This window comes from Daphnia pulicaria, chromosome 2, assembly GCF_021234035.1.
Source record: "Daphnia pulicaria isolate SC F1-1A chromosome 2, SC_F0-13Bv2, whole genome shotgun sequence".
NCBI classification, from domain to species: domain Eukaryota; kingdom Metazoa; phylum Arthropoda; class Branchiopoda; order Diplostraca; family Daphniidae; genus Daphnia; species Daphnia pulicaria.
In genome coordinates, this window is record NC_060914.1 from 2047056 (window position 1) to 2073424 (window position 26369).

Here is a 26369-nt window from a genome sequence, read left to right on the forward strand (position 1 = left end):
TCATCAAGTGGAATTTTCACGCAACTTTTCGGTTCGGCAACTTCGAAATGTCGAGATTTTTATAGCTTTCATTTTAGTGCTATCGAAGACTAGTTGCCGAACCATAGAAAAGATTTAACAACTATTATCGACAAGATTTGGTTAATAAAACATATTCAAAGTCCCAGCGATGAATAACCCCAATTAGCATGATTAGATTCCGAGAGTTCCGTATCCTTTACAGCGCACGCAACTAACAAAGAAAAGACTGAATAGGACATTTCGTGACCAAGTCCCTCGTTCTTTTTTTATATGTATCTGACATCAACCCGGGAAAATCCTATTTTAACTTGCTCACAAGAAAATCTCTATTTCGAGTACAAAAGAGAATCGATTCGAAAAAAGAAATGAATCGATAGATGAAAAAAAGACTCGGCAACATTAAGGTTGTTAAGGCTGTTGAACCACGTCTTCTTTAAATAAAAGATGACGAGCGACCCGCCGCGCGCTCGTTTAGTTTCCATTTGTATAGGCCCCGCTGAGTCTTATTCCCTTTTTCACCTTCAGTCTCGCTCGAAGAACCTTCTTTTTCCCAAAGTCTGTCTGCCTTCGTCTTCTTCCCCTACACGGAACGATGAAAAAGAAGAGAATAGAAGCAGGTGGTCACTCACCTCGTGCAGCACGACTCGCGAACGCGCTTATATCTTCCACTCCATCAACCGACTTTATACCTTTCGTACTGTGTTGGCGTTTTGCTTGGAGCTTTATTTCTTTTCTTGGTCTGGTTGCTCGTCGGCGGCGGCGGCAGTCGTTCTCCAGACAGAGGATACTCCGCCAGCCATCCTGCTAGACGTCGTCTGGCCAAGCTCGGATTTGTTTGTTTTTTCGTTCGCATTCGCAAAGTGTTTGTGAAATACATCCAGAGACAATTTTGGTTTTCTAGCAAAAGGCGATGATTTTGACATTTCGAAGATGGTGTTGGAATTCGTGCTGCGAAAGCAGCCCTCGACGGATCGCCCAAAAGAACAAGTAAGTCTTTTGTCATTTGAGAGTCACCAGCGACTAGTATACCGCCAGGGTCGAATACGGAGCGTTTGATTGATTGTTGTACTGGATTTTTGGCAGATTCCTTCCATATGTTGTGAGTCTCGTGGCCATGAAGCTGACAGTCATGATGCTGCTAGCGTCCAATAAGCGCGGTCATCCACAAAGAATGGGAACCGCTCTGTCAGCCGATTCTTCATTGGCGGTAACGGCGGTGGACGCGGTAGGCGAAGAGGAGATGAAGAACCGACGCTATTGGCAAATGTTGGAAAATTTGGAGGAAGCGGATATTGAGGGAACAGGAATCAACCGCACATCACCATCCTCTATATGGTACTACCGCCGACATTTCATTAGGCAACATAAACAATCTATTTTACGATATGCTGGCTCATGGTGATTATTTTTTCAGGTTAATATACAATCGCGTTCCCAGATGCGGTGGACTTACCATGGTTTTCCTGATGAAGGAATTAGCTAAAGTTAACCGATTCGCTCATCAACGACATCAGTACAGAACGCCTTGGAACAGGTCATTTTTTCTCTGCAACAAAAACGAATTATAATTACTAAAGATTCTAATCAAAAAATAGATTGTTAATTGAAGAAGAAATGAAGAACTTGGTCACATGGTTTGAATATCAACATCAGGCAAAAAGCTATGACCGCCATTTTCTTCATGTTAATTTCACGCGATTTCAACGGTTCGTAACTGATACGAGACATAAAATTGAAAGACACTTAATACAAAATACTATCACTTTTAGGTACACGAAAAATCTAAGACCAACTTACATCAATATTGTACGCGATCCAGCTGAACGCGAATACTCGGCTTTTCGCGGAAGAAGGTCACAGGATCCACTTCAAATCACCCAAGAGATTAAACGGAGGGATGCCGCAGGAGCTGGAACGGGTTCGTGATCGAAAGATGGATCTTCTTTGCATCAATGTTGACATTTTCATTGATGTAGGAATGGAATGGTACACAAAATCCTTTGACGACTGCATTCTTGATGAGGATCCTGAATGTGCCTTCAATTCTTCAGAGTACACCTTCAGCCGGGCAATTCCATATTTTTGCGGGCAGGATCCACGATGCCTGTATGAAAGAAAAAACAAACTGCCTGATCTGTTGGCCAGCAATCCAATCACGCTCCATAATTGCTTCTCCTTTTTTCCAGGGTTCCACGCAGCAGGTGGGCATTACAACGAGCGAAATTCATTATCGAACACGAATACTCGGTGGTGGGAATCCTTGACAAGATGAACGAGACGCTCCAGGTCCTCGAGCGTTACATTCCACGCTTCTTTGCTGGCTCTTCGAAGATCTACTACAGCAGAGGTGAACGAAACAGTTGAGAGCCATAATTGGTTTTTAATGGCTAAAACTATATTTCGCTTCAGGTTACGGCCGGCGGCATGAGAACCGTTACATCAAGAGTAAGCCGTCCCTAAGCGAGAAGGTGTTGGCAAAATTGAGAGATTCACTGTCGGATGAGTACGAATTGTACGATTTTTGCCAGCAGCGATTGTATCATCAGTACCAAGAAACCATCAACACACATTAGAAGTGGAAACCCTGCGTCGAGCTGCAATCACAACACAGAATATGCTTTGACTAAAAAATTAAAAAAAAAAAATGGAAGTTTTACATTAAGGAGCCTTCGGAGAGCGAACAATAATTCTTCCCTCAAGGCCACAGAGAGGGAATAGCAACAAACATGTCAGCATCATTATGTGAGTGCGGAACAAGACCTTGTTCTGTCAGTCAAAAGAGAGCTTCAATTTTGTCCTCAGACGAACCAAGAACGATATTCGTGCGGCAGAGCGCCTCGTCGAGCGTAAAATGTGTGTTTAGGAGAGAAGCGCAAGAAATTAGTCACATTTGACGTGTAAACGTCAGCAAAGCGGAAAAGACGCCGTGAGAAATAAGTGGGGTTGTGGTATGTTCTAAACAAGCTACCAAACTGTTCGTTGAACACATGTTTTGTATCTTTCCTATAATAAAAGCAAAAAAAGCTATAATCTCAGAAAACATGACGAAGTTTCTTTATAGCCAATAAAACAATACCTGAGTTGGTCACGCTCAGCAATCCATTCTTTAATAAGTTTTCGTGAATGTTCACCCTCGGACTCCTGAAATTGTTCGATCAACTGTTGGAGAACTTGAAGCCAATTAACGTGCCATTTGAATTGGGACGTGTTGAGCGTTTGAATTTCTGACTGTAACAAAAAGAGAAACTCGTTAGCAACAACAAAAGTAAAATAATTAATGACCAAACATCTGGACAATAGGAAGTAGAACATTACAGTGAGTTCTTTAATAATGGCACCAGTTCTCCAACCATGCATCAAGGAAGCATCTGCTAAATCAGTGTAGGGATGATCTCCAAAATAGAGCACCGATCCGCCCTTCCATCCGGTCATATCTTGAAGTTGACTGACGGTACCCTGAAGGGAAACAAACAAAATAGTATTCAAACATGCATGCATATTGCATACTTTCTAAAAGAGTGGAATATCTCACCTCGGTGTAGACTTGTCCTTTTTCTAACTTGCGTACTTTATCCCATACATGATTTTGGTGGTTGAGGTCGTAAATTCGAAACGGGCGGTTTTTATCTGTAAAAAATTTTGGCTTTCGTGCTTGCACTATAACGACATCAAAAATATCTCGCCAATGCTTGCCAATCAGGTACTGCATTCCCTTATTTCTGTTGACCGATAAATAAATGCAGTTGATCTTTTAAGAAAAGAACGACAATGAATTGAAAACTAAACAAATATAAAACTACTAATTACACAAAGTTGAAAGGGCTATTTGTAACCAAGAAGAGTTTTTTCCCGGCGTTAATTAGTCTATTAAAAAACACTTCCAACTGAGGATCTTTCTCAAGATAATCCTCTGGTTTGTTTTGCACAATTTGATGCATAACTGGATGGATGCTTTGCACTGCATTCTAATATAAAAAAAATAATAATAATAAGGGATCACAAATTAAATATGAATGAAAATTCTGCAGTTTTACTTTAACATCCCTAAAGAGGATATCAGGATGGTAGTCTATGTGGTTGTTGACAAAATATTCTGTAGCATTGCACAATAAGGACATTTCAGGCACTGAAAACAAATCAGCTAACTGGGCCATCTTTGAAGAACCCTAATATTTTAATTGGAAGTATTTTAGTAAAGCCAATTGTTGATATGTAATACCTTAACAGACCTGCTGGGATCCATTATGAACATATGATTCTAGGTAGTCAGCTGGAATGTAATGCTGCCCATATAAATTTAAAACTTCTTCATCAGAAAGTGGAGTAAGTCCCCTATAAACACATCCCAACTGAATTTGATGGAAGGAGTCAACTTTTAGAAGCAATCCTTTTCCAATATCAAAATGAAGACCTCTCACAGCAAAACCTGGCTGGTAGTTTAGCTTGAGGATTTCAGAAGGATACTAAATATTTTTCAAAAAGGTTGTTTAAAATCAATGGAGACAAGACAACCAAATTTAAATGTAAATACTTTCAGCTTCCGGACTAGAGTTTCACGACCAAGATTATAGATGAGGTGATCAACTGATTCTTTATAACATGCTAGAGTGTAATCGTAATCAAACCCATACACAGAAACATTTTTCAGGTCTAATTCATTTGTGGCAAAGATCCCATCAACTTCAACATCAGGGGGAGGTTTTTTCCCTAAATACATAAAAATTTTAACTTTGTAATACTTTTTAATAACTAACATAATCTTGTGATAACTGATTATTCAAACCACTAAACAAACATGATTACCTTTGCAGTATGCTTTTGCATTTTCATATGCATCTTCAAGGGCAGTTACATTAGAAACAAAATACTTCTGAATAGGAAAAATCGTGGATGGTAAAATATACTTTGGGGTTCGGGAGTGTTTGAAAATTCTTTGCCCTAAAAGACTGCACATTTTTGTTGTTGAGAAAGTAGGGAAACTTTTATAAATAACTAACTTAGGCTAAAAACAAATGTTATTGATTCTGCATCTGTGCACCCGCGTGCTCGCGCTGTGTTGCGAAGTCGAATACTGTCTGGTCAAAATCTTGTTTAAATTAAAAATATTATTAACAACAAAGTTATTATTATTTTCATAGTTTTAAATTCTTGTTTAAAAATTTATGTAATGCTTTAAAAAAAATAGTCCAATCGGGCTCGAAATTCAAACAGGGTGATGAATGAAGCAAAGTCCATTTTTCTATTCACATGATTTTGTGTGGAAATGTTTAATGCAGGATTATAATGCTGGGTATCAGCACTCGGCTAGTTGGTCTCACGTTTCTATAGCTTAAGTTGACTTCTGCGTCGTTCGATTAACCCATGCCGATCGAGCAATCCAAAGGCCCAGTGCGCAATCAATGAATTACTACGAGTGCCTACCCAAGTCCACTCCTTCTGTTTTGCTTGTTTCAATAAATCTTCCTATCTAACAAGTAATAACTCGAATTAATTCTTATGTAATTACATTTAGGTTTGAAATACATTACCGTTCACCAAAACACCACGTTTACCACATACATATCTAACGGTGATACAATTGAAATGTTGTTTTCTTAAGTTTCTGTGTTAATTTATCCACAATCAAAGTTTACATGTATACCAGAAATTAAGACTTAAAAAGTCTTTTCTGAAGTATGATTTTGTGCATTGCCGCGAATTGTTAACAGTTGCATATTAAGTTTCGAAATGCATGAAAATACTTACAACAACGATAAACGAATTTTTAATTGTAACAATACAATAATAATGGTGAAACTAGCAAGATTAACTTTGTTGCATCATCCAATGTGATGGATTGAGACTTGCTGTTCTAATCTGTAATTGCCTCTTATCCCGCAGCTTATTTCCCATTCGCTGTTTTACTTGAGGTACAGTAACATGTGGGAAATTGGCTGTAATGAAATCTAGAGAAAACATTTCATCAGATCACTTGGTATCAGTTATAATTCAAGGGCATTTACCAATCAATGCCGATGTTTTACATGCATCAAGTGGCTGCTTTGAAGTATTTATTCCGGTTACGCTGCAACTGAGCATTTCTTCTTCCGTAAATAGACACTCCATGAGGTTACCAATAATCTTCTTGTAATTTGATGTATGCAAACAAGCTTTATTCAGTTGCTCCTCAGATAAAAATTGGACCAATGCCTATATTTAACAAAATCTTTGATTAATTTGTTATCTCGATTGACTGACTGTATCTTGAATAAAATTTTACCATTGAAGAACCATTGGTATTATTTATCTTTTGTTCTTTTGTTGTTCGTTTGGCTAATTTCCTCGTTGGTGGACAAAATTCTGAGAGTGTTTCTCTTTCTGAAACGGGTTCTTCATTCCCGATTCCCGATTCCCTGGATCGAGGAGCAGCAACAATGGAACTTGTATTTACTGAGGGGGCATGTTGTGCTTGTCCACTCAGCAAATCAATCATTTTAGGGAATGCTGTGAAGATCAAGTAGATGAACAACACATTCTTACTTTTAAATAAAAATCAACTTACTTTCTTGAAGTTTCCAATTGAGATGCATTAATGTAGCATTTTCTTTCTTCAATTTTTTTACTTCTTTTTGTAGACGTTTGACTTCTGAAAGTAGCCAACTTTGTTGCCCTGAACTAGGCTGCATGACAACTGATTTGCGCTTCCTTCTGTGGTTCATACCATGTTTCTATAAATATGAAGAAAGAATTTACATTTTAAAATTAAAAAATGCACAATTTGTTCAAACAATCATTTAAATGTCAACCTACATCATTGATTAGGACTTCACACGGATCATGATTCATCACTGGACCTTCACTTGATGATGATGATGATGAAGAAGAAGATGACGAGGAGGATGATGATGAAGAACTCATGATGTAAGGACACCTGAAATGTATGTCACAAGAAAGGTTTATTATTTTTGGGTTTAAAAATTTTACTAACAAATGAAATCTGTACGTACTTGCACAATCTACGACGAAATTATGGTCCTTTTTTATTGTTGGTCTTTTTATTATCAATCGGGCACTAGGCCCGTAGGCCGTCAAGAGTGTTTTGTAAAGAGCCACGTACTCTTTTCCACATCGAACAGAATTTATGAATTTAACAACCGCCAAATTTTACGGTGAATTCTTTGATAGAGGGCAAGCATAAAATCTACATGTTCTTAGAGAAAATAAGTATAATATTTCATAAAAATAATTCAATAAACTTTGCATAAATGCTGGATTTAGATTTATGATTTTCTCCCTCAGTCAATTGTCAATAAAGAAGCAGAAATACTACGTTGCCGCATTTTCAAATAAAAAATAAAAAATAAAAATTACAAACGAATGAAAGAACGAACGAAGAACAATAGAATAAGAATAATAATTATTCTATCATTTTCCTATACAAGCCACAGGAAGGGGGAGATAACGCATTATTAGAATCATTCCGATCACTATTTCATTTTTGACGTTTGCGTGTTCTTGCTCGGTTACCCGCTGCAAGTTTGCAAACCCTTCATTTCTTACAAGCGCAGATTTTTAAAATTTAACTGCGCAGTAAAAATATACGAGGCTGGATATTCGTGTCATTTGATTCTTCTTTTTGATGAAATAGTGAGACGAAGCGAATCGCCTGTGATTACAGAAACTGCTGAACCACGACGTAATATTGCTGATATATAATACCTCGAGCGTTGCACACCGTTCGGCTACTCAAAAAGCGTGAATTTCGAAATAAGAATAAACTTCGCGAGGTTTAATCATTTCGTGAAAAATAAACGAAGACTTTTAAATCACCTCCCAAAAGATTTGACTATAAAGTACCTGAAAAATGGAGCCCTACCAGTTTGATTGACATGCAAATTTTGTAACGAAATTCATTTTCTCACACGTTGTTCCCTTTTTCACGAAGAGTCGAGAGAAAGTGTCGCCATACGCTACATTCACGAATTTTCTAAAGTTTGACGGTAGGGGAATTCCGCCGGAAGAGCTATAGAATGATGAAGAAAAGAGAAAACGATGGCGCGAAACCTAGCGTAATAGCTTTTGAAAAGGCACACAGAATGGCGGAAAGAGTTACGTACTACATCAACATCAAACGGTGTGAGATACCCGTGGAGATACCGGAACTGTATTGAGTATAAAAGGTGTATGGGGTTCCGGTTCCTGCTGTGGAGTGCCGCCAATTACCTCTACATTTAATAAAATCAGACTATTTTAAAAAAGCTAAAATAATTGAACGTGTACCATATATACAATACCAACCAGGTATTGTGCCAGCTGGTCCGTATATTGTTGGTTAAGTAGGTTACGTTTGCTGCTGTGCGCAATGACCAAAACATACAGTTGACGTAAGTAACTCTCACAGCGGGATGACATAACACACGGCGGCGGTTATACGCCAACTAACTTATTTATCCTGCACAACAGAACGATGCTGAGAGACCACAAAGAGATTTACGTAAGTCACGGTTGGTGTAAGGGTATGATACCGGGCAAAAAATAGCCATAAGAGGACAGATAACAAAAGGGCAAACATGGATTTCCCAGTCATTTTCGGATCGTGTATACGTCCATTCATTCATTCATGCAGGCCGGAATAAAGGCAGGTCTGGATCGTGAAACGCGTTAATTTGTGTTAAAATAATCTCTTTAAAATAGTAAAATAAAACAACAACAGAAACTTCCGTCCATTTAACCATGGGGAATTCCCCGGAGAAACGGGAAAAACCGGATAATAATCCAATTCCACAAAGGAGGCAAAATATGGTCTGTGAAGCGACCGAAATGGGATGATTCTCGCCTTAATGATGAGAAAATACGGCCCTAACCTATACGGATCGGCATGCAAAAACCCACGTATGATGGAGATGATCGAACTGGAAAAAAAGGAGAGTCCATATCAAGTCCGCAGAAGCCTATATTTAAACCAAAAATATGCCGAATTCACCACAACCTGCGCCGCAGCAAAAGGGCGTACGTGTGTTTGTTGTGCTATTTTGGCATCAACTTCCTCCTTTTTAGCACTTAACCTGCACAGTCTTTTTATGTGCTTAAAACAGCACTCAGGAGCACTTAAATTTTTTAAAGAATTGGTTACTGTTTCATTTGCCAGGTTTGCCAGCTGCAAACTGGCAGAATAACGAGGTACTGAATAGCCTAATATGTTATTAAACTTTCTAAATGTATGCCATGTGATGGATTCATAATATTATACGATTCACGACATATGTAGGGCCTAATAATTTCTTCTGGCTCGTCCACAACAAGTCGGAAATTCCCAGAAATTTCTTATATTTCCCGATGAAATCATTAGATCCGCACTGTATGAAAGTTTGGGTTGGATATACAACGATCGAGCTGCTGCAACCTTATAAATTTTCTTACGTTCCCATAGTTTCTAATATACCGGCTCGTATATTTATATATTCACTCGCATTAATGGCCCGGAAAAACATTTGTCCATAAACATTATTCAGGAAAATTTCCGAAGAAAATTCAGTCGCTCATTTAAGATGTATACTACAGGCCCGCATTTCTATTTCAATATCACTGTTATTACGAAACAAAAAGCTTCGATTTCCACTCAAACAAGGAAACATTTGACCATACAGTGTACAGTATACCCTAATACCGTATTTGGTATAACTTTCTAAAAACTGCTCTATATAATACAGAATCAGCTATCTCGGATAGAAAATCGAATTTTTCGTTTTCTTTTCTTTTTCGATTAGTTCAATTTTTTTACGATATCCCTAAAGATAAAAATAAAAGCGCCAACTATTATCATATAAATTTTAGTGGGTTACGCTAGTCAAATTTATTTCTTTAGACGTGCGTGATGAATTTTTTGCGGATAACACAGGATGCAGATGTGTGTTAGCATCCTGCACGAATAGTACGGAAATTCATCATCATACATTTGCTGCTGCTGGTGTGGGTGGGTGGAAGACACACGCCAAAGTCGCATGGCTATATTCATATTACATTCATTGTAAAATTAACCTGAATTTCGGCACGCATCTTCTTCGCGGATGTATAATAATTGAAACAATTAAAATTCAGAACTCGCGGAAATCGATAAACAGCCTCACGTTTTATATGACGGAGAATATATTACAATCCGCCGATTCAGTGAGGCACAAACGCGAGCTGCGGCGTAATATATACAAGGAACCCACAAGTCCATAATAATAATAGCAGCGCAACTCGAGAGTCTTTTCCATCATCTCTCGAGTCGAGTCTCAAAGAATATAACTATGGGGACAAAGACGGATGATGGGTGTAATGATAACTAGCTGATAGCTCAACTGGAAAGAATCGCCGTAGGCTGCACAGACGCATCAAAAAGACGAATGAAAAATGTAGGTTAACCATCAGAACTAGCTAGACAAAAAAGTCTAAAAGGGGCTACTTCTTTTCGTTTCAAAAGATATAGTATACGTGAATAAACAAACAAACCCTAGCTAGCCCCAGCAGCAGCACATCACCGTACGTATATACAAAAATTGTTGACTCTGGCCATTATAACCTGAAGAAAAGAAACGCTGTGTGCGTCATCGAAAATAATCCTTATATATAAAAATTCGACCTAAAGTCAAATAGATAAAACTATTCGCCTGCAAACGTTTTGGATGCCTTGATGATGACAAATGTCGCAATGCGGGCTAGACATCCAAACTTGTGAAAAGAAAGTGTTTTTATGACGTCGTGCTGCGAGGTATATAGGTATAAATCGTCGTCTTATATATGCGTACACGCAGTTGTATCACGCCCGCGTTTGCCCGCGCTGCTGCCGCTCTTTTATCGTTTTAGTATCGGGCGGGGAAAACAAAAATGGTGGCCGCGGGAGAGAGTATAGATGCCGTTGAATGTGTATAGCTCCCGTTAGATTAGGTTGTAGATCTCAAAACGTAGGCTAATATACGCCCGCGAAAACCTGATGAAAAGCAAATGGAGATATCAATTTAAAACGCGTATCATATTATATAGTGCTCAAGTTGGTCATCCGGTGGTTTCCTTCTCGTCCTGCTTTGAACCGAACTTTTAAAAGCGCATCATACTATGTCTGCCAGACAATGGGGCGAGCAACAACAAAAACAAGTCGTTTTTGCCATATCACAAAAAGCACCTGTTGTGTGTCATAACTCTGTAGCCTATAGTGTATATATGCATATCGACTGTTTGTGTGTAGAACTGTATGGTGGGCGGTCCCACGTCTACATGACTACTACATTTGTCCTAGTTCCGAACGAGGGCTGAGAGCGAGCGTATATAATAAGGCCTGAGAGAAAATAGGCCTACAAAAATTTCTAACCCAAAGGAGAGAGAAAGACACAGGACGACTGTACCGTAGGGGGAAATGAAATAAAATTCAACCCAACAAGAAGAAGAAGAAGAAGAACTGTGTGTGTGTGTGTGTGTGGGTTGAACATAAATACACGGCACCAACTCAGACATGACGGCAGAGCGGGGGGAAACGTTCGGTTGTTTCAGTCCTGGGCGAACCGAGCCAGCGTCGAGTTGGTTCTTTTGATTTGCTCTCCGAGATTCATCACTGTTTTAGTCGCGTCGGTGTTGAATAATTCGATTCAAATCGAAGTGAAAATGTTACTCCTCCTGCCCATGCAAAGCTTCTACTCGCAGTGGATTAGTCTCATTGGATTCAACTGGACGACGTGGTTCGTGTTGGCGTCGTGCGCCGTTCTCGCCTGGATTTGTTGGCGCAATTCACGATACGTTCGGCTCATCAACGCCGTCCCGGGACCCAAAGGGATCCCGATCCTGGGCAACCTCCTGGAACTCAACGTCGGTCAAGTCGGTAATAGGATTGTGGCTATAGTCTAATTATCCTAAGCATGGACAACAGATTTCAATTCGATTGAATTTCTATAGAATTCTTGAGGATCGTCCATCGTGAATGGGTGGAAAAACACGGACCCATTTACCGCGGTTGGGCAGGCTCTCGTTCCATCGTTTGCATCTCCTCTCCGGAGTTGATGGAGGTGGGTTTGTTGTTTTGGTTTTTCCAAATATTATATTCAGTCATAGAATTAGATTTATGAAGTTTCACCACGTCAGCTGTTGCAATATTTCTAGCCGATTCTGGCCAGCCAGAAACTCATCACCAAAGGCAAGGAATACTCTTACCTGAGCAGGTGGCTAGGCGCTTGCATGTTTCTGACGACAGGTACTATACTAAAAACAGATTGGACATTGATGTTAACACGGGTGGACCCAATGACCTATTCAAACAATTATTCCAACAATTTGGCTGTGATCAAAAAAAGGACTGCGATGGAGAAGCCGTCGCCGACTGCTGACCCCGGCTTTCCATTTTCAGATTTTGGAGAGTTTCTTTGACGTTTTCAACGATCAAAGTCACCAGCTGATCAAGGAACTGGACGCAGCTGCTGCCGCCCGTCCCGCCGCGTCCGTCGACGGCTCCGTCAACGTCTACAAGATACTGACGCAGTGCGCACTGGATATTATCTGCGGTTGGCCCACATTTCTGTTGTTTTTTTAAATTTTTCTAAATTCTGACGGTCTTTTTGGCTGGCTGGCCGTTATAGATATATTTTTCTCTAATGATTACGGTATAGTGCGTGCATGTTTTGAATGTCCAGTTAATGTCTTGTGTCTTATACTCTATACTCACGATTGGCTAACCCATAACGAACGTGTGTGTGTGTGCTAGATTCGTCAATGGGCCGACAGGTGAGGAAACGGGAAGAAACCAGCGGCTATCTGCATTCCATCAACAGGTAAGAGAGTCACTCTCCGCTCTGTCCTTGCGTCCCACGATGGGCTTTTTTCGTGTTACATAACAGAAAAAAGAGGGGGGGGAGAGGTTTTCCGTTTAGCCTGTTTTTTTATTCTAGACGATGGGTAAGGGTTGGGAGAGATAAACGGGTTAATGTTATTCAAGAAATCAAACCCCATCTCCGCTTTTATAGTTTTTTGGGTTCTTTTTATTTTTTTCTATTTGGTTGTCATGCTGCATATAGGATCACACAGATAGTTATGGAAAGGAGTCTGAGACCTTGGCTAGACAGTGACCTACTGTTTAACCTTTCGGCACTGGGTCGCGAGAATCAGCGTTGCGTCAAAATCCTCCACGATTTCACCAATCAGGTGATCCAGGACCGCAAGCAAATGCTCAACAACAATCAGAGTGACGACTCTGTCGACCATGTTAAATCACAAGAAGAATCCCCAAGTATACTAATTCATTATAGGCTAGTTAACTGAATAATAATCCCAATTAATGTCCATTTTTAAATTCAAATTCAAAGAAAGGAGATTAGCTTTTCTCGACCTGTTGATTCAAGCGTCGGAGAATGGCGACAAGCTGAGCGATGACGACATCCGCGAAGAAGTGGACACCTTCATGTTTGCCGTGAGTGAATTGGCTGACCAAAACCGGCCCAGTATACACCTTTGATGTTTTTTTCTAAAATAAATAGAATTTCGACTCGGTTTATTAAGGGACACGACACGACGGCGACGGCCATGAGTTGGTTTCTCTACTGCATCGCCAGAAATCCGGAAGAGCAGGTATAGTCTAAAAATAGACAATTTCAAATCGTTACGCACAATTATGCAGCACCTTTTTGCATATTTACATGTTGTTGTACCTTGATGGGGGCGTCACCAGAAACTGTTGTTCGACGAAGTGGACGAGGTGTTTGAGGACAGCGACAGGCCGTGCACGCCGCAAGATGCGGCCAACCTCAAGTACCTCGACTGTTGCATCAAAGAGACTCTGAGGATGTACCCCAGCATCCCGGGAGTGATGAGGACCATCACGGAAGACACAGAAATCGGTAAGGCTTCAATGACGATGCTAAAAACCTAACGGTAAACGCAATTGAATCTGTTATTTCAATCGTTTGATTCTATATACAGGCGGATTTGTTTTGCCAGCTGGATTGTCGGTGGCTCTGCTCATCTACGGAATGCATCGCAACCCCAAAGTCTATCCAGAGCCGGACACATTTAAACCGGAGAGGTTCTTACCCGAGCAAAGCGCCAACCGCCACCCGTACGCCTTCATCCCATTTAGCGCGGGACCGCGCAATTGCATCGGTAAAAGAATCAAAAAATTTTGCATCATCATCTTTCCTTTTTTTGAATCATCTCATCTGTCCGCCATATGCAACATGTAGGACAAAAGTACGCTCAATTCGAACTGAAAGTGGTCTTGTCGTGGGTGTTGCGCAAATTTGAATTCTCGCTGGCCGACCCGTCGTGCCCGGCCGTGAGCGCCTCCAGCGAGATCGTGCTCAAGCCGGTGGACGGCATCCACTTGTCGGTCAAACCGCGCCAGCCCAATCGCTCAGCAATCGCCGCTTAAAATATCAATAACAACACCAACACAAAATTGCTAAAGGAATTAATCATTGCGTAATGTAATACAGTTCGTGATTGAATTTGACCGGGCGGCAATTACAAGTCTAAGGTAAAACCAATCGAATAATATCAAAGTGGCGCATGACACATTTTATACAAGAGTCACAGATCCCCTCAATATGCTTTTATTACATTTATTATAAGATATAACATTTAAAAAATACGTATTTGCATGTAATAGTATGTCAATAAAACTGAACTCTCGTTACCCTTTGATACGACACGTGACTATATCATTTCCGCACAGGCAAATATTTGCCCACTTTGCTGGCGGTTTTCTTGATGTGCATTTTTCTCGATCACAATTAAAAATCGATTTGGAACAACCGCATTCCCGCGCTTCTTCTTCTTCGCTCATCATTCACGCGGGCGAAATTAGCGGCTGGCCAATAACTCGTTGCGGTTAAAAGTGGCGTGCTGTGTGTACTTGTTAGACGCGCATACGTTTCGTATTATTCCCTTTTGAAATCGGCAAATCACGTCACCGACACTCACGTTGGATAGTAGTACACAGTCTATACCGTAATATATAAATCACCGAATATCTAATCGCATTTGCATACGGTTCTATAAACGGCAATAGAGTCGGCGGGATTGACCAGCTTTTTGGTCGGCACTACATGTGGCGGGCGCGGCCTCTCTTCAACTTGGCAGATGCAAGAATTGAGGTCACCGGTAAGACGAATGCGGTTTTGTTCTTTTTACCTTGGAAGGAATCAAACGTGTGACGTATGTACGCCTTGACACGCGGAAATCATCATTCTTCAAGGTCTGACGGTGACGCTGTTTTGATATATAACTGTCTTGCATACATGTCGATATGTTTTTTGGGTTGTTTTATTCAACGGGTGGAACGTTACCAAGTCCAAGGTCCCAACTGGCTATACGTGCTGTGTGTTACCTAATAATAATAGAGAGAGACGGTGGATAACCTCATAAGAATACGGTATCACGACACAGTTTTTAATGGTTTTTACCTGTCTGGAGAATTTTGTTTTTAATGGCAAGCGCAGTTTGTTGGTGATGACGTCACAGGAGATGAAACTTGATAAAGTAAAAAAGAGGTTCGAAATTTAATTATTATTTTTTTTTTTTAGAATCTCATAAATCATTGGGTTTATTTTAAAATGGTCAATCCTTATCTTCTTGTTCCGGAGGCGGTGAAAGATTGACATTTATGTATCGATCATTTTAAGTCGAACTTGAGTTGTTTTTTTTGGGGGGGTTTAGATGACTGTCGTCATGTGGCAGAACTCGACAAAAAATTCCCGAAAATATTCGATGAATTCGACTGCGGGACTTTCTAACTCGACAACCAAAAATTTCAGCAGCGAAAGTTTGATGTGTGTGGCAGACGGTTGATATCAGGAAACTCAAATCAACCCGGAAATTTCTATGTGTACTGAAACAGCTGAATGCACTTTTATCAAACTTAATTCGCAACTGGGAAGTGCTGTTCTATCATCAAATCAGTTGATTATAGGGAATATCAAACACTCTTGTTACATACACCAATGACGGATTCAATTGGATTTCATCATAATTCTATATTAGTACGACACAATCTCTTACACATTTTGACATTTGACAGATAACAGGAATAGGGCAGAGATTAAACGTTTGGTGAGTATATTATTACATCGCAGATTTTGGTTATATAAGGAACGATATACCTATTGGCACTTTCACCTTTTATACCTTCTCATAGAAAGTCGACCATCCACAACAGAGATCAAAGTTGAATGACGCTTGAATAACAGCGTGAACGCCCGACAGCCGGGACCAAAATAAGACGGCACCCAAAGGAAGTATAACGGGAAAACCCTTTATAAAAGACGTCAAACAGGACTCACCGTGTTACTTATATATGTAGTTAGACGTAATATATGAGATCAACAGCTTATAATAGACACGTGAAAAACTAGTTTCAATGCTGGTTTTTAGACATTTCACTTTCGCTCGAGCGCAAAAATATAATTGAAAGCCGGGCATATCGCATTAGCCTTTTGTTAACTCGAGTGTCGTATAAAGGAAGGCGTGGCTCACGCACTTTTCGTACCACTCAACTCTGAAACACTCGACAATTTTACTCAAGTCTAAAGTGAAAAAAACAACATAATAATGGCGTTGAATCATTTTGTCGGTTACTAGTCGATGGTGTAGATAATTATTTTGCATTCACTTGTAGCTATTATTATTATGTAACTCGAGTTTTGCAGACGACACTGCTGAGATGCTACCGACCTCGATCCTCTTTTTTCAAATTTGTTTTAAGAAAAGGGAATGATTACGAAACAGACAGAAGAGTTTTTTCCCGTCCCGACTGTCATCAAGTGTCCGTGAAGTCGTCGAATTCCAGAAAGAGAAACTTTTGTGTCGCTTATCCTTTTTAATTCCAAGAATCAAAACAAAAAAACATTTGGCTACGAAATTTCGTTGAAAAATGTATTAACAAAGATTCATTGGCAAATAAGGACATTTTCAAACAGGATACAATTATTCAAAAAGAAACAAAAGGATCGGTTTGCGGTTGATTCTATAATTATTCGTGAATATGAATTGGAACGACAAAATCAAATGGAAACATTCGACCCAGTACGCGAATGAACGATTTGTCGTAGCGAGGATATATAACGGAGAGATTTGCGATGCGGCGATGAGAATTATTTAACGGAAGTGAGCGCTATCTAGTAGTTCGATCGTGATTGATTCACGCCATCAACGGTCGTCGTCCGTTTGGAGACGATGAGATGTACTCCGTGTTTGGGTTTCAAGACGACTTCGCTGGATGGGGTGAGCATGGGCTGCGACGCATCCGCAACCGCAAACCGGAACTGGCGCATCAAATTGGCCAGGACGATTTTGATTTCCAGAATGCCGTACTTTTGCCCTGCAGAACAAATTGATTGATTCGTCAATTTTCCCAATTATTTCTAAATGATTTAAATAAAAATTGATTTACCGATGCAATTGCGGGGTCCGGCGCTGAATGGGATGAAGGCGTACGGATGTCGGCCGAGGCTGTTCTCCGGAAGGAATCGCTCCGGCTTGAATGCATCCGGATCGGGATAAACCAGCGGACTGTGGTGCATGCCGTAAATCATCAAGGCCACCGAGACGCCAGCGGGTAATGTATATCCACCTGCGACGACCAAATGTAATTTGATATCAGCGGCGGCTTATCTAAGATGACTAAGACTAAGATTTTTATTTTCGACTATACTATTACCTATGTCAATATCCTCGGTGAGGGATCGCATGACGGCTGGCACACTTGGATAGAGCCTGAGGGTTTCCTTGATGCAACACTCCAAGTATTTGAGCTGGGCCGCGTCCTGAGTGCTGCACGGACGCTCGGCGTCGCCGCCAAACACCTGATCCACCTCTTCCATGACCATTTGCTGCACGCGGAAAAGATAACAAGAGTGACCAGAAAAAACGAATTATCCTTTTTGGGTTTCTTTCATTCGAATTTAATGGCAATAGACATCAAAAAGACATTATAGCCTAGTATGTATTTCTACTATAATATACCTGGTGCTCTGGGTGTTTGGCGATGCAGTAGAGGAACCACGTCATGGCAGAGGCCGTCGTGTCGTGTCCCTGGACAGCCAATCACGAGAAAACGATTTGAAAAATAAACAGCTGAGAGAAATCAGGACCTGAGAAAATTGAATTACCGCGAACATGACGGTGTCAACTTCTTCTCGGATGTCGTCGTCGTTGAAATCCGCATTCGTTTCGGATGCCTTGATGAGTAAATCCAAAAAGGCTAATCTTTCTTCTAAAATAAAATTAATAATCGAATTAATTAATTTGAATTTTACGATTCGATTTTTTAAAAATTACTTGGGGCGTCGCATTTTTCTTCCTGGACGTTATTGTTGTCTTGGCTTGTCTTGGCTTCCAATTTGAGCGCTTCGCGTCGATCTTTAATCACCTTGATTCAATTCATTCATTTGTTAAATCTCCACTGCTTGAAAAGATGCTTGAATGATTTAGTATACCTGATTGGTGAACGCGTGAAGAGCTGTGACGCAGCGCTGGTTTTCACGACCCAGTGTGCTAAATTGGTAAATCCAATCGAAGGTCAGCCACGGTCGGATCCCTCGCTCCATGACAATCTGCCCAATTCTGTTGGCCAGCAAAAGGGGAAAGAAAGTTTGAGCGTTTGAACATCATTTTTTAATTCATCGGCCGCGCGATAGATTCTCACCTGTGAAGATTTTTCACGTAAATCGCCTTCTCTTCTTCACTCCTCGTCTGCCGACCCATGGAAGTTTCTGCAATCACATGAATAATTGATGAATTGATGAACGAAGGTCAGCCGTTATTTTAAATTACCGCAGATGATGTCCAATGCGCATTGCGTCATGATCGGGAAGACGTCGAATTCGGCGTCTCGGTGAATGTCGATGGCTCGATTTAATTGCCGGGCGCAGTCGTCACTCTTCTCGTTGAAAACGTCGACGAAACTGTTGAGGATTTGAAAGTGGAAGGCGGGAGTGAGCAGACGACGGCGGTTCTTCCAACGGGCGCCCGTCGTCAGGAACATGCAATTGCCCAGCCAGGGACTCAGGTAACTGTACTCGGTCGCCTTGGTGATGAGTTTCTGGCTGACTAAGATCGGCTATCACCAGGAAAACATAACATCAATAAGTTGAAAACAATTTGCATCAATGAATGAATAGGTTTGCTCATTGACGTACCTCCATGAGTTCGGGTGATGAGAGAATAGCCACCGGACGGAATCCGCCCCAGGCCCTGTAGATGGGCCCGTATTTCTTGACCCAGTCAAAATGCACAAGTTTGAGAAATTCTAAAAAAGGAAATTGGATCATCACCAATCAAAGAATTAAAATTCCAATTTCATCCATTTGATTTTGAATTCGAATTCCTCCATTAACACAAACACGCACCATCGAGATCGACGTTCAGATCCAGAAAATTGCCCAGGAAAGGTAGGAAATCTGGTCCGGGCAGTGCGTTGACGAGTCTGACGTTGCGCGATTGACTCCACATCAGGTAATAAACGACGAGCAAAACGGCCAGGACCGTCCAGGTGGTGAAGGGACCCCATCCGATCCACGAATAACTGGCCAACATCAACACGGCAGACATTGTCGATCCAGCTCAGATTCAGCAGATAGAGAGATGTGTCTATATGAAATGATGTGTGTGTGTGTTGTTTCCAGCATACGACACGATGGGCGACTAACCTCCGATAACACGGCGTATCCGAATAAATAGCCAAAAGTCCTTTCCCTTTCCTAGCCAACCAAATTGTTATTCTTCCTTATGGCACACACAACGAGAATCCCTGGCCAGCAGTTCCGCGCTGTTATGGAGGATTCTATAAAAGAAAAGCGCAAGTGCCGAGTGGGCAGGTCTCTGGCGACCCCGCCCTTTTCCATCTCTATATGTCAGTATACTATACTGAGTCTAGGTATAAGAGAGGGGAAAAGAGGAGGAGCATTTCCCATCACTTTCCCCCTTCAACCCGACCGCTGCTGCGCATCGCCCAAGAGATATTCCCAGCCGTTCCCAGCAGCCCACCAAGTTTGGCCGAGAGCCTTGAGAGGCCCTATAACGGCGAGTGTGCAGGATAGAATAATAAAATAATAATTTGGAATTACACGTTCGGCCATTCCGCGCAACCGCATGTCAGTCGTGGCTGAGATTCTTGCTTTGTTTGATATTATATACACCGAGGTGGGCGGCGGCTGTGTCAACATTTTTGAAAATAAAAGAAGCGGGAAATATAAAAAGTTGACAACTGCAATGCGGAATGCTCTGTCGACTGGATATGCGAAAGCTTCCACTATTATCATCCGGGAATCAGTTTCTTATTCTTTCTTTCTCCGGGTCTGTGTGTACGTGTACGGTGCAGAACACGGCATCGGCATCATGTTGCTGAGATGCGCATACCATTTCACTTTTCAAAAAGGGGGAATTATATTGCCGCCCCGGCACTGTATGTGCATTGTGTCTAAAATAACAGACGGATTCATTCTTCCATTTTGGCGTGGGTTTCCTCATGAAGAGAAAGTCAAACTGCAACACGTCATACGTACTACAGTGAAAGAGTTGGAAAGAAAAAAAACAGTTGGCACAGATATAGTTTTCACTCACGTACATCTATACTCTTGTCGGAAAACCGTATCAAAATGGCCCATCAGAATTAGACACGAAGGGACTTACACAGTCAAATGGAAGATTTTATTTCAGAGATTTTTAATAATTATTCGGGGATTTAATTAATGCCCGTCAAGGACATTGTCATTGGATTATGTGAAATGCCAATAATAATTTGCGCAGGGATCGGAAAAAAGTATGGCGTTTCCTTCTTGCTACTAAATATTATATTTCAAATAGATATGACAAGATTAGAACTCCATTAATCTTTATTGCAGCCGTTGCGCATCTTAAGGTCAAGTCACTTAACGATGTTCCACGTCACCTCATTAATTACAGAGATGTAGCCGTCCAGGTAGTAAATCTATCTCAAGTTCGCCATAAACATGCCAACCAGCAAGGAGTTCCGCATTGTAAAACCCCATGGCCAGATTTCTTATTATAACTATAGCAGCGCATGTATTTTGCGAACGTTACAGTCGTCTACACGATAAGGAGCAAATAGAGATTACATCAGCAGGATATGTTCATTTTCAAGGTTTACGACGACCATGTCGGGAAGAAATTTCGACAATCGCGGAAGTCCGGAAATTTTGTATTGTGAAATACTCGATGTAATACCATCTCATTTAAATTCAGCTTTGTCCTCCTGGACATAAACCGTATATTATTCATGTGGGAATAGACGAGTCTATGTCAGAGTTTAATGCCCCTCATCAATCAGTAGATCCAGTTGGGAAATAAAACCAGAACAACCAGATTTCAGTCCAAACTTGATTTCAAATTTCTGAGATGTACACACTGTACAGTTCTCTGGGGCGCTTCTATTCACAAGGGGACCATATTATAGGAGAAATATCCTTCAAGGTCAAACGGAATTTTCAGTTTTCTGCGTTGCATTTTGAGCCATTGAAAATCCTTGTGGTCTTGAACAACAATCTTGACCTTGCCTGGGCCATGCCTGGGCATTATTTTCCCAATGCGCAGCGCGTTTTTAAATTTACCGCCAAAAGTTCAGACGTTTTAAACGTTTGCCCTTGTGACTGGACAAGACCAAACATCGTTATTATCAGTCATCAAAACTGATTTACAGTTAATGATATTCCTGACAAAGAATTGTATTTTATTTTTTTTAAAGAAAGCTGCTCATCCGAAAAGGTACATGTCCATTATTTTCTAAATGCAACATACACCTGACAGCTATAGCATTTTGTTTTCTCTTTCGTAGTACTAGTACCACCTTACTGTTTGTGTTTGGGGGCGGAACACACAACAATTTTCCTTCGTCTTATTCGCATGCAGATGATTAGATCGTGTATAGTTGTCTCTCGCTAGTCGCAATAACATTCGTGACATCAAACTTTCGTAACACTCTCAGCGTCTCATGCGATGCATCTGTAGACGCCGGGCGTATGACAGAATATCGTGAACAAAAAAATACACAAAAAGATCTCGTGATGATTCAGTCGTCCACGTTCAACAGGGCCCCAACATGCGCCCAACATGCGCCCAACAACTCTGAATGAGGTCGAATAAACTCTCCCGTCAAATATGTTGCGCATATGTCTACGGTTGTATGGGCGACGCCGATAAGATACATCGATCTGGAAATAAATACATTTTTATGCCAGCAGTGATTGTTATTTTTGAAATTCATTGCATCATCAAATCGATCCATATTTCTTTCTTTACCTGTGCTAATAAAAAATGCTTTTAGAGTTTCCTTTTCAATATGTTTCCGATCTCGGAATGTCAGTCATCCATCAAATAGCGCAAAAAAAAAAAGGAAACTTCGTGTAGCTTTTACTTTTCGTGTATTTCCTTGTACAGAGGGTATAACCCTTCTCTCTCTGTATTATAGTGTCATTTGTTTAGAAAATAACGTCATCATCTTTCGAACTGCAATTGGCTAGGATTTCCATACGGAATTACCATAATCTTTAGCAAATATAAGAAAGATGGATTATGCAGATTTAAAAAGGCCCCATCATGGTACGTTTAGACAATTGGACGTTTAGTTCAATCGGTTCCGTGACTCATTCGCGTTAGCCATTTGACGAATATTTTTTTCCGTTTCACCATTTTACGGAGGCCTATAATGTATACCGTCAGGCAAAGTCCCGGAGAAATAAACGTGACCATGACCACGCCATAAAAGGACTCTATATTATATATATGTAGGAGATGTTAACCTTGACTGTTAACTTGGGACTTTGAAAAGAAAAGAATGAACCTTGAATTGAAAAGGAAAAAATAACAAATTTCGAAGACTACGGGGCTTCTTCTCTACAATTCGACGAAGCGTTTCGGCGTTCTCGGGCAAAGGGTTGAAATTCACGTAGACTCACGTTGCCGGAGGCTCTCTTCCCGTTGGCTATATAACTATACCCTCCCTAAAAGAGACAACCAATTCTTTTTTTTTAAAGGCGACCAACGGGTATAAATGTTGAAATGGTTACACACCCGAAAAAGGATGAAAGGGAAATGCCATTCATGTATTTGTTAACCCGTTTTTCTCTTGTGTCGGAATCAAAAGTTGATGCCTCGATAAATATATTTCTAGCGTGATGAAATGTGATTTCATTTATTTTATTTCAATACGTGTTGGGAGGTAGACCGTTTCAGACGGAATCAGACAATGGTGAATTCTCAATTCGAATGAAATACGACAAAATCTGGTTTCCGGTTGTCGTCCAACTATTCGCTGTGAATGGCAATTAAGTCTTATTCATTTAAAGTTATTCATTTCAGAAAATAAATTAGCATACAACCTTGTAAAAAGCGAGTTTTAGCACTTCTACGGTAAGTACGGTTCATTTAAATATTTTTTTTCCACCCCCACCCCCCTCGACAGTCCAATTTTTTCTAACCCTTCCTCTCTTTTCCAAATCCCCCCAAAAAATTTGCATAATCCCCATAGAACAAAGAAGGGGGTGACAAGTGACAACTATTGTCATTTAGTGGTTAGTCTCGTAGTCAAGTGGACTGGTGCATTTCTCTCCGACCTGACATTTTTATTTTGAACTGTACGTGAATTCGTGATGAACTGCTGGCTGAATTTTTGTGTACCATTTTGTGTACACTGATGCTGTTGAAGATTGGATGGAGCCTGGAAAAGATGTAGCCGGATGCAGCCGGGTGGAGCAAGATACAGCCGGATGTAGCCAGCCAATCGAGTGGGAACTTTGCCCACATCTGGGGCTTTGGAGTTGCTTTTCGGTAAGTCGACGGTCACACAATCTGTTAGCATCCTTCGTTTGAATTTATGTACCGACTACGAAACAATCGTTACGACTTTGTCCTCGAAATTAACATCTCTCGAACCACTCGTTGTCGTCCCTAGTAATCAGAAGAACCTCAGTTGGATTTACCAAGTATTCTGGGTTTTTTTTGTTCAATGACCAAACTTGTAAAAAGAAAAAAAAACCTGTTGTTTTTCTAGAAACAGCTGTTCGACCATTTTAATACTTGTTTCAGGGTCGTAGTTGTATTCTAGGGTCGTTTACTTGTGGTTTTCCACGTGGAACTTTGAAATGTTTTTTTGTTTTTTGAAAATTTGAATACTTCACGTCGTTTATTTATTCTGTAGTTAAAGATAGGTCAGTTACAATTGTTGCAATATTTTGAGAAAAAAGGAAAACTGCTTTTACCTTGGTGGACTTGACTGACAACGGGCTGCGCATTTTTCGGCATTTAGCGGGCCACACCAAAATGCCATCGCCGTGAACCACTTTCTCCTTTGTTAATTCTCTTGCTGTTCAACAGGCCCTTTTAGATTTCCATCCCGTTGCGTCTACAGCCTTTTTTTTTAAAGCTTGTAAACTTGTGTATTCCTACCGTGTTGGAAGGCTATATAGTTTGTTTGTCAGACCGTCTTTGATTGCCCTTAGGCTTACTTTTTGCCGGACAAACATGCTTAAGGTTTAGAGATCCTCTATGTCTAGACGAATAACCTCCGGAAAATGGCGAAAAGTCTGCCAAAACAGGGTTCCTTTTTTTTATCCCGTAAGGTGTCCTTATACTTGAACCCATTACCTTAGTAGACTAAAGTATAGACCCATTCATTTCCTCAATTGTTCCACTATCCTTATCTGGTCGGTACAATTCCCATTTACTCTTTTACACGTGGTGGAAGTGCCAGCATCCTGCTGAGTTTACTATTTCACATTGTTTATTAACCCACAGAAAATCTTTTTCAAGTTCGGTCTGTCTGCGACCTTGACCGAAAAGATAACAGTCGAGGAATCTTTTTTCAGTATATATACAGCTAGGATTTTATTTTTCTTCTAGGTATTCTTTAGCGCTTATTTTTTCGTCTGTCTGAATAGTATTTCTTTTATAGCGTTTCAGCCGCGCCTATTTTTGTTTTTTTCTCTCATGGTCAAGTGGGCGCGTATGGGACAGGTGTTTTTCTACCTATCGGCATAGTAGTACCTTTTACGCCTTTTACCTATCGGCGTACCTGCTGGTTTAGGCAGGCGGTCCTCTCGCTTTTTCTTTGGATTTTGTTTTTTCCCTCCTTGTTATGCGCTTGTTATTTTGGTTGTCAAGGTCGTTTTACCGAGTTGTTTTTCTTTGGAAAAACAAGTAATTTCATAAAATATTCACTGTCGCGTATATCCGAAAAAATGTTTCTCCGATGTCTCGGCTCTGCCTCGCCGTTACTGTATGAGAATTTGCGTTTTATCTTTGGTGCAGTAAGCTAAGAAAACCAGAAACGACAAACACATGAAACATTTGATGATTGTTACAATCTGGAGATGATTTTAACTTTATCTAGTTAGCCTTGAAATAGTCTTGTTTGGTAGTAAAGATTGAGTCTAGGTAAATTGTTGACTATTACAAATTGTTTTTCGTTTCATCGTTCCTTTTATTCCTCCAAGAATAAACTGATGGTACCGATTAACTGTAAAACAATAACGTCTATTGATGGGGTAGCATTGAAAGTAGTAGAACTGTTGGGCGAATGAATGAAATTTCCTTATGCCGTTGGTTTTTTCGTTGCGAAAGAAGGCGCTTGCAACACTCTCAGTCGAAAGACTGAATTTTAAATTCACGGCCAGACATCGAACGACAGGCTTGTCCACAACGAAATTTAAACATTACCGATTCAATACACGTATAAGCATCCAGGGTCGAAGAGCTAGTCAAATATAGATCAAGGCCGTTGAAATATCTCAAATCGGAAAAAAGACGGCGGCATGTAATTTTACCATCTATTTGCTGTTTATCCAATCGACAGTTTTTGATCAATTTACTTGGAATCATTTGTTGCAATCCTCGGTTCCATTTTTAACATTTTTCTTCTTATTCGCTATCCTGTTTGGAGCTGAGGGTACCATGATTGATGGGCGTAGGGAACTGGGCACGTTGCACAATTTGTTTTCTGCAATATGCGATTATAGACTTGACATTTTGAAATTTTGAATTTATTTGTTGCTTTTAGTGAAGGAGATTTCAATCAGTATACATTATTATTGGTTTACAATACAAGAGGGCAGCACCTTATGCAACGCAAATAAGTGGAAAATGAATTTCTCTCACGTCGAGTACAAATCGTTCTGTTGCCGGATTCTTGTCCGTTTTTCAATTTTCTTACTTAAATCGATATACTCCGTTGCCTTTCACCAAATTTTGACAATCCATTTCTTTTAAAATCAAAATATACGTAAGCGTCCCGAGGAACTTTTAGCACGTTGATAAATTTCAAGATACGCCGATTTGAAAAAAAAAACAAACAAACAAAACAAAAAAAAAAAAACATTGAAGATAGAAAATGAATTAAATTA

The 26369-nt window shown here is 40.4% G+C and overlaps 5 protein-coding genes across 5 annotated transcripts; 2 read left to right on the top strand and 3 right to left on the bottom strand.

The window, feature by feature from the left end:
- Window positions 1-770: 770 nt before the first annotated feature.
- On the top strand, window positions 771-2717 carry LOC124327193 (heparan sulfate 2-O-sulfotransferase pipe-like). The gene is made up of 8 exons (XM_046786150.1): window positions 771-1008; window positions 1105-1356; window positions 1436-1555; window positions 1617-1727; window positions 1791-1939; window positions 1998-2127; window positions 2208-2368; window positions 2431-2717. The coding sequence occupies exons 1-8, from the start codon at window positions 932-934 to the stop codon at window positions 2592-2594; spliced, it is 1164 nt and encodes a 387-aa protein (XP_046642106.1). The 5' UTR covers window positions 771-931; the 3' UTR covers window positions 2595-2717.
- Window positions 2556-5079, bottom strand: LOC124327122 (5'-nucleotidase domain-containing protein 3-like). Its single transcript, XM_046786031.1, has 9 exons — window positions 4825-5079; window positions 4553-4728; window positions 4251-4484; window positions 4056-4187; window positions 3829-3986; window positions 3554-3740; window positions 3337-3477; window positions 3098-3249; window positions 2556-3024 (listed from the first exon to the last, which is right to left on the bottom strand). The coding sequence occupies exons 1-9, from the start codon at window positions 4973-4975 to the stop codon at window positions 2820-2822; spliced, it is 1536 nt and encodes a 511-aa protein (XP_046641987.1). The 5' UTR covers window positions 4976-5079; the 3' UTR covers window positions 2556-2819.
- Window positions 5080-5605: 526 nt separating this feature from the next.
- LOC124327269 lies at window positions 5606-7320 on the bottom strand. The gene is made up of 6 exons (XM_046786261.1): window positions 7008-7320; window positions 6811-6931; window positions 6563-6728; window positions 6281-6504; window positions 6024-6210; window positions 5606-5966 (listed from the first exon to the last, which is right to left on the bottom strand). Exons 2-6 carry the CDS (start codon window positions 6916-6918, stop codon window positions 5827-5829), a joined length of 825 nt encoding a protein of 274 aa, XP_046642217.1. The 5' UTR covers window positions 6919-6931; window positions 7008-7320; the 3' UTR covers window positions 5606-5826.
- Window positions 7321-11508: 4188 nt separating this feature from the next.
- Window positions 11509-14639, top strand: LOC124327096 (cytochrome P450 4C1-like). Its single transcript, XM_046785971.1, has 11 exons — window positions 11509-11854; window positions 11929-12038; window positions 12133-12223; window positions 12324-12530; window positions 12731-12797; window positions 13041-13252; window positions 13329-13432; window positions 13522-13590; window positions 13691-13859; window positions 13942-14121; window positions 14202-14639. The coding sequence occupies exons 1-11, from the start codon at window positions 11641-11643 to the stop codon at window positions 14387-14389; spliced, it is 1611 nt and encodes a 536-aa protein (XP_046641927.1). The 5' UTR covers window positions 11509-11640; the 3' UTR covers window positions 14390-14639.
- A 2237-nt stretch (window positions 14640-16876) lies between these two features.
- LOC124327095 (cytochrome P450 4c3-like) lies at window positions 16877-19759 on the bottom strand. The gene is made up of 11 exons (XM_046785970.1): window positions 19365-19759; window positions 19155-19264; window positions 18790-19075; window positions 18662-18728; window positions 18453-18579; window positions 18295-18385; window positions 18126-18229; window positions 17980-18048; window positions 17675-17846; window positions 17408-17587; window positions 16877-17335 (listed from the first exon to the last, which is right to left on the bottom strand). Exons 1-11 carry the CDS (start codon window positions 19564-19566, stop codon window positions 17133-17135), a joined length of 1611 nt encoding a protein of 536 aa, XP_046641926.1. The 5' UTR covers window positions 19567-19759; the 3' UTR covers window positions 16877-17132.
- Window positions 19760-26369: the final 6610 nt, after the last annotated feature.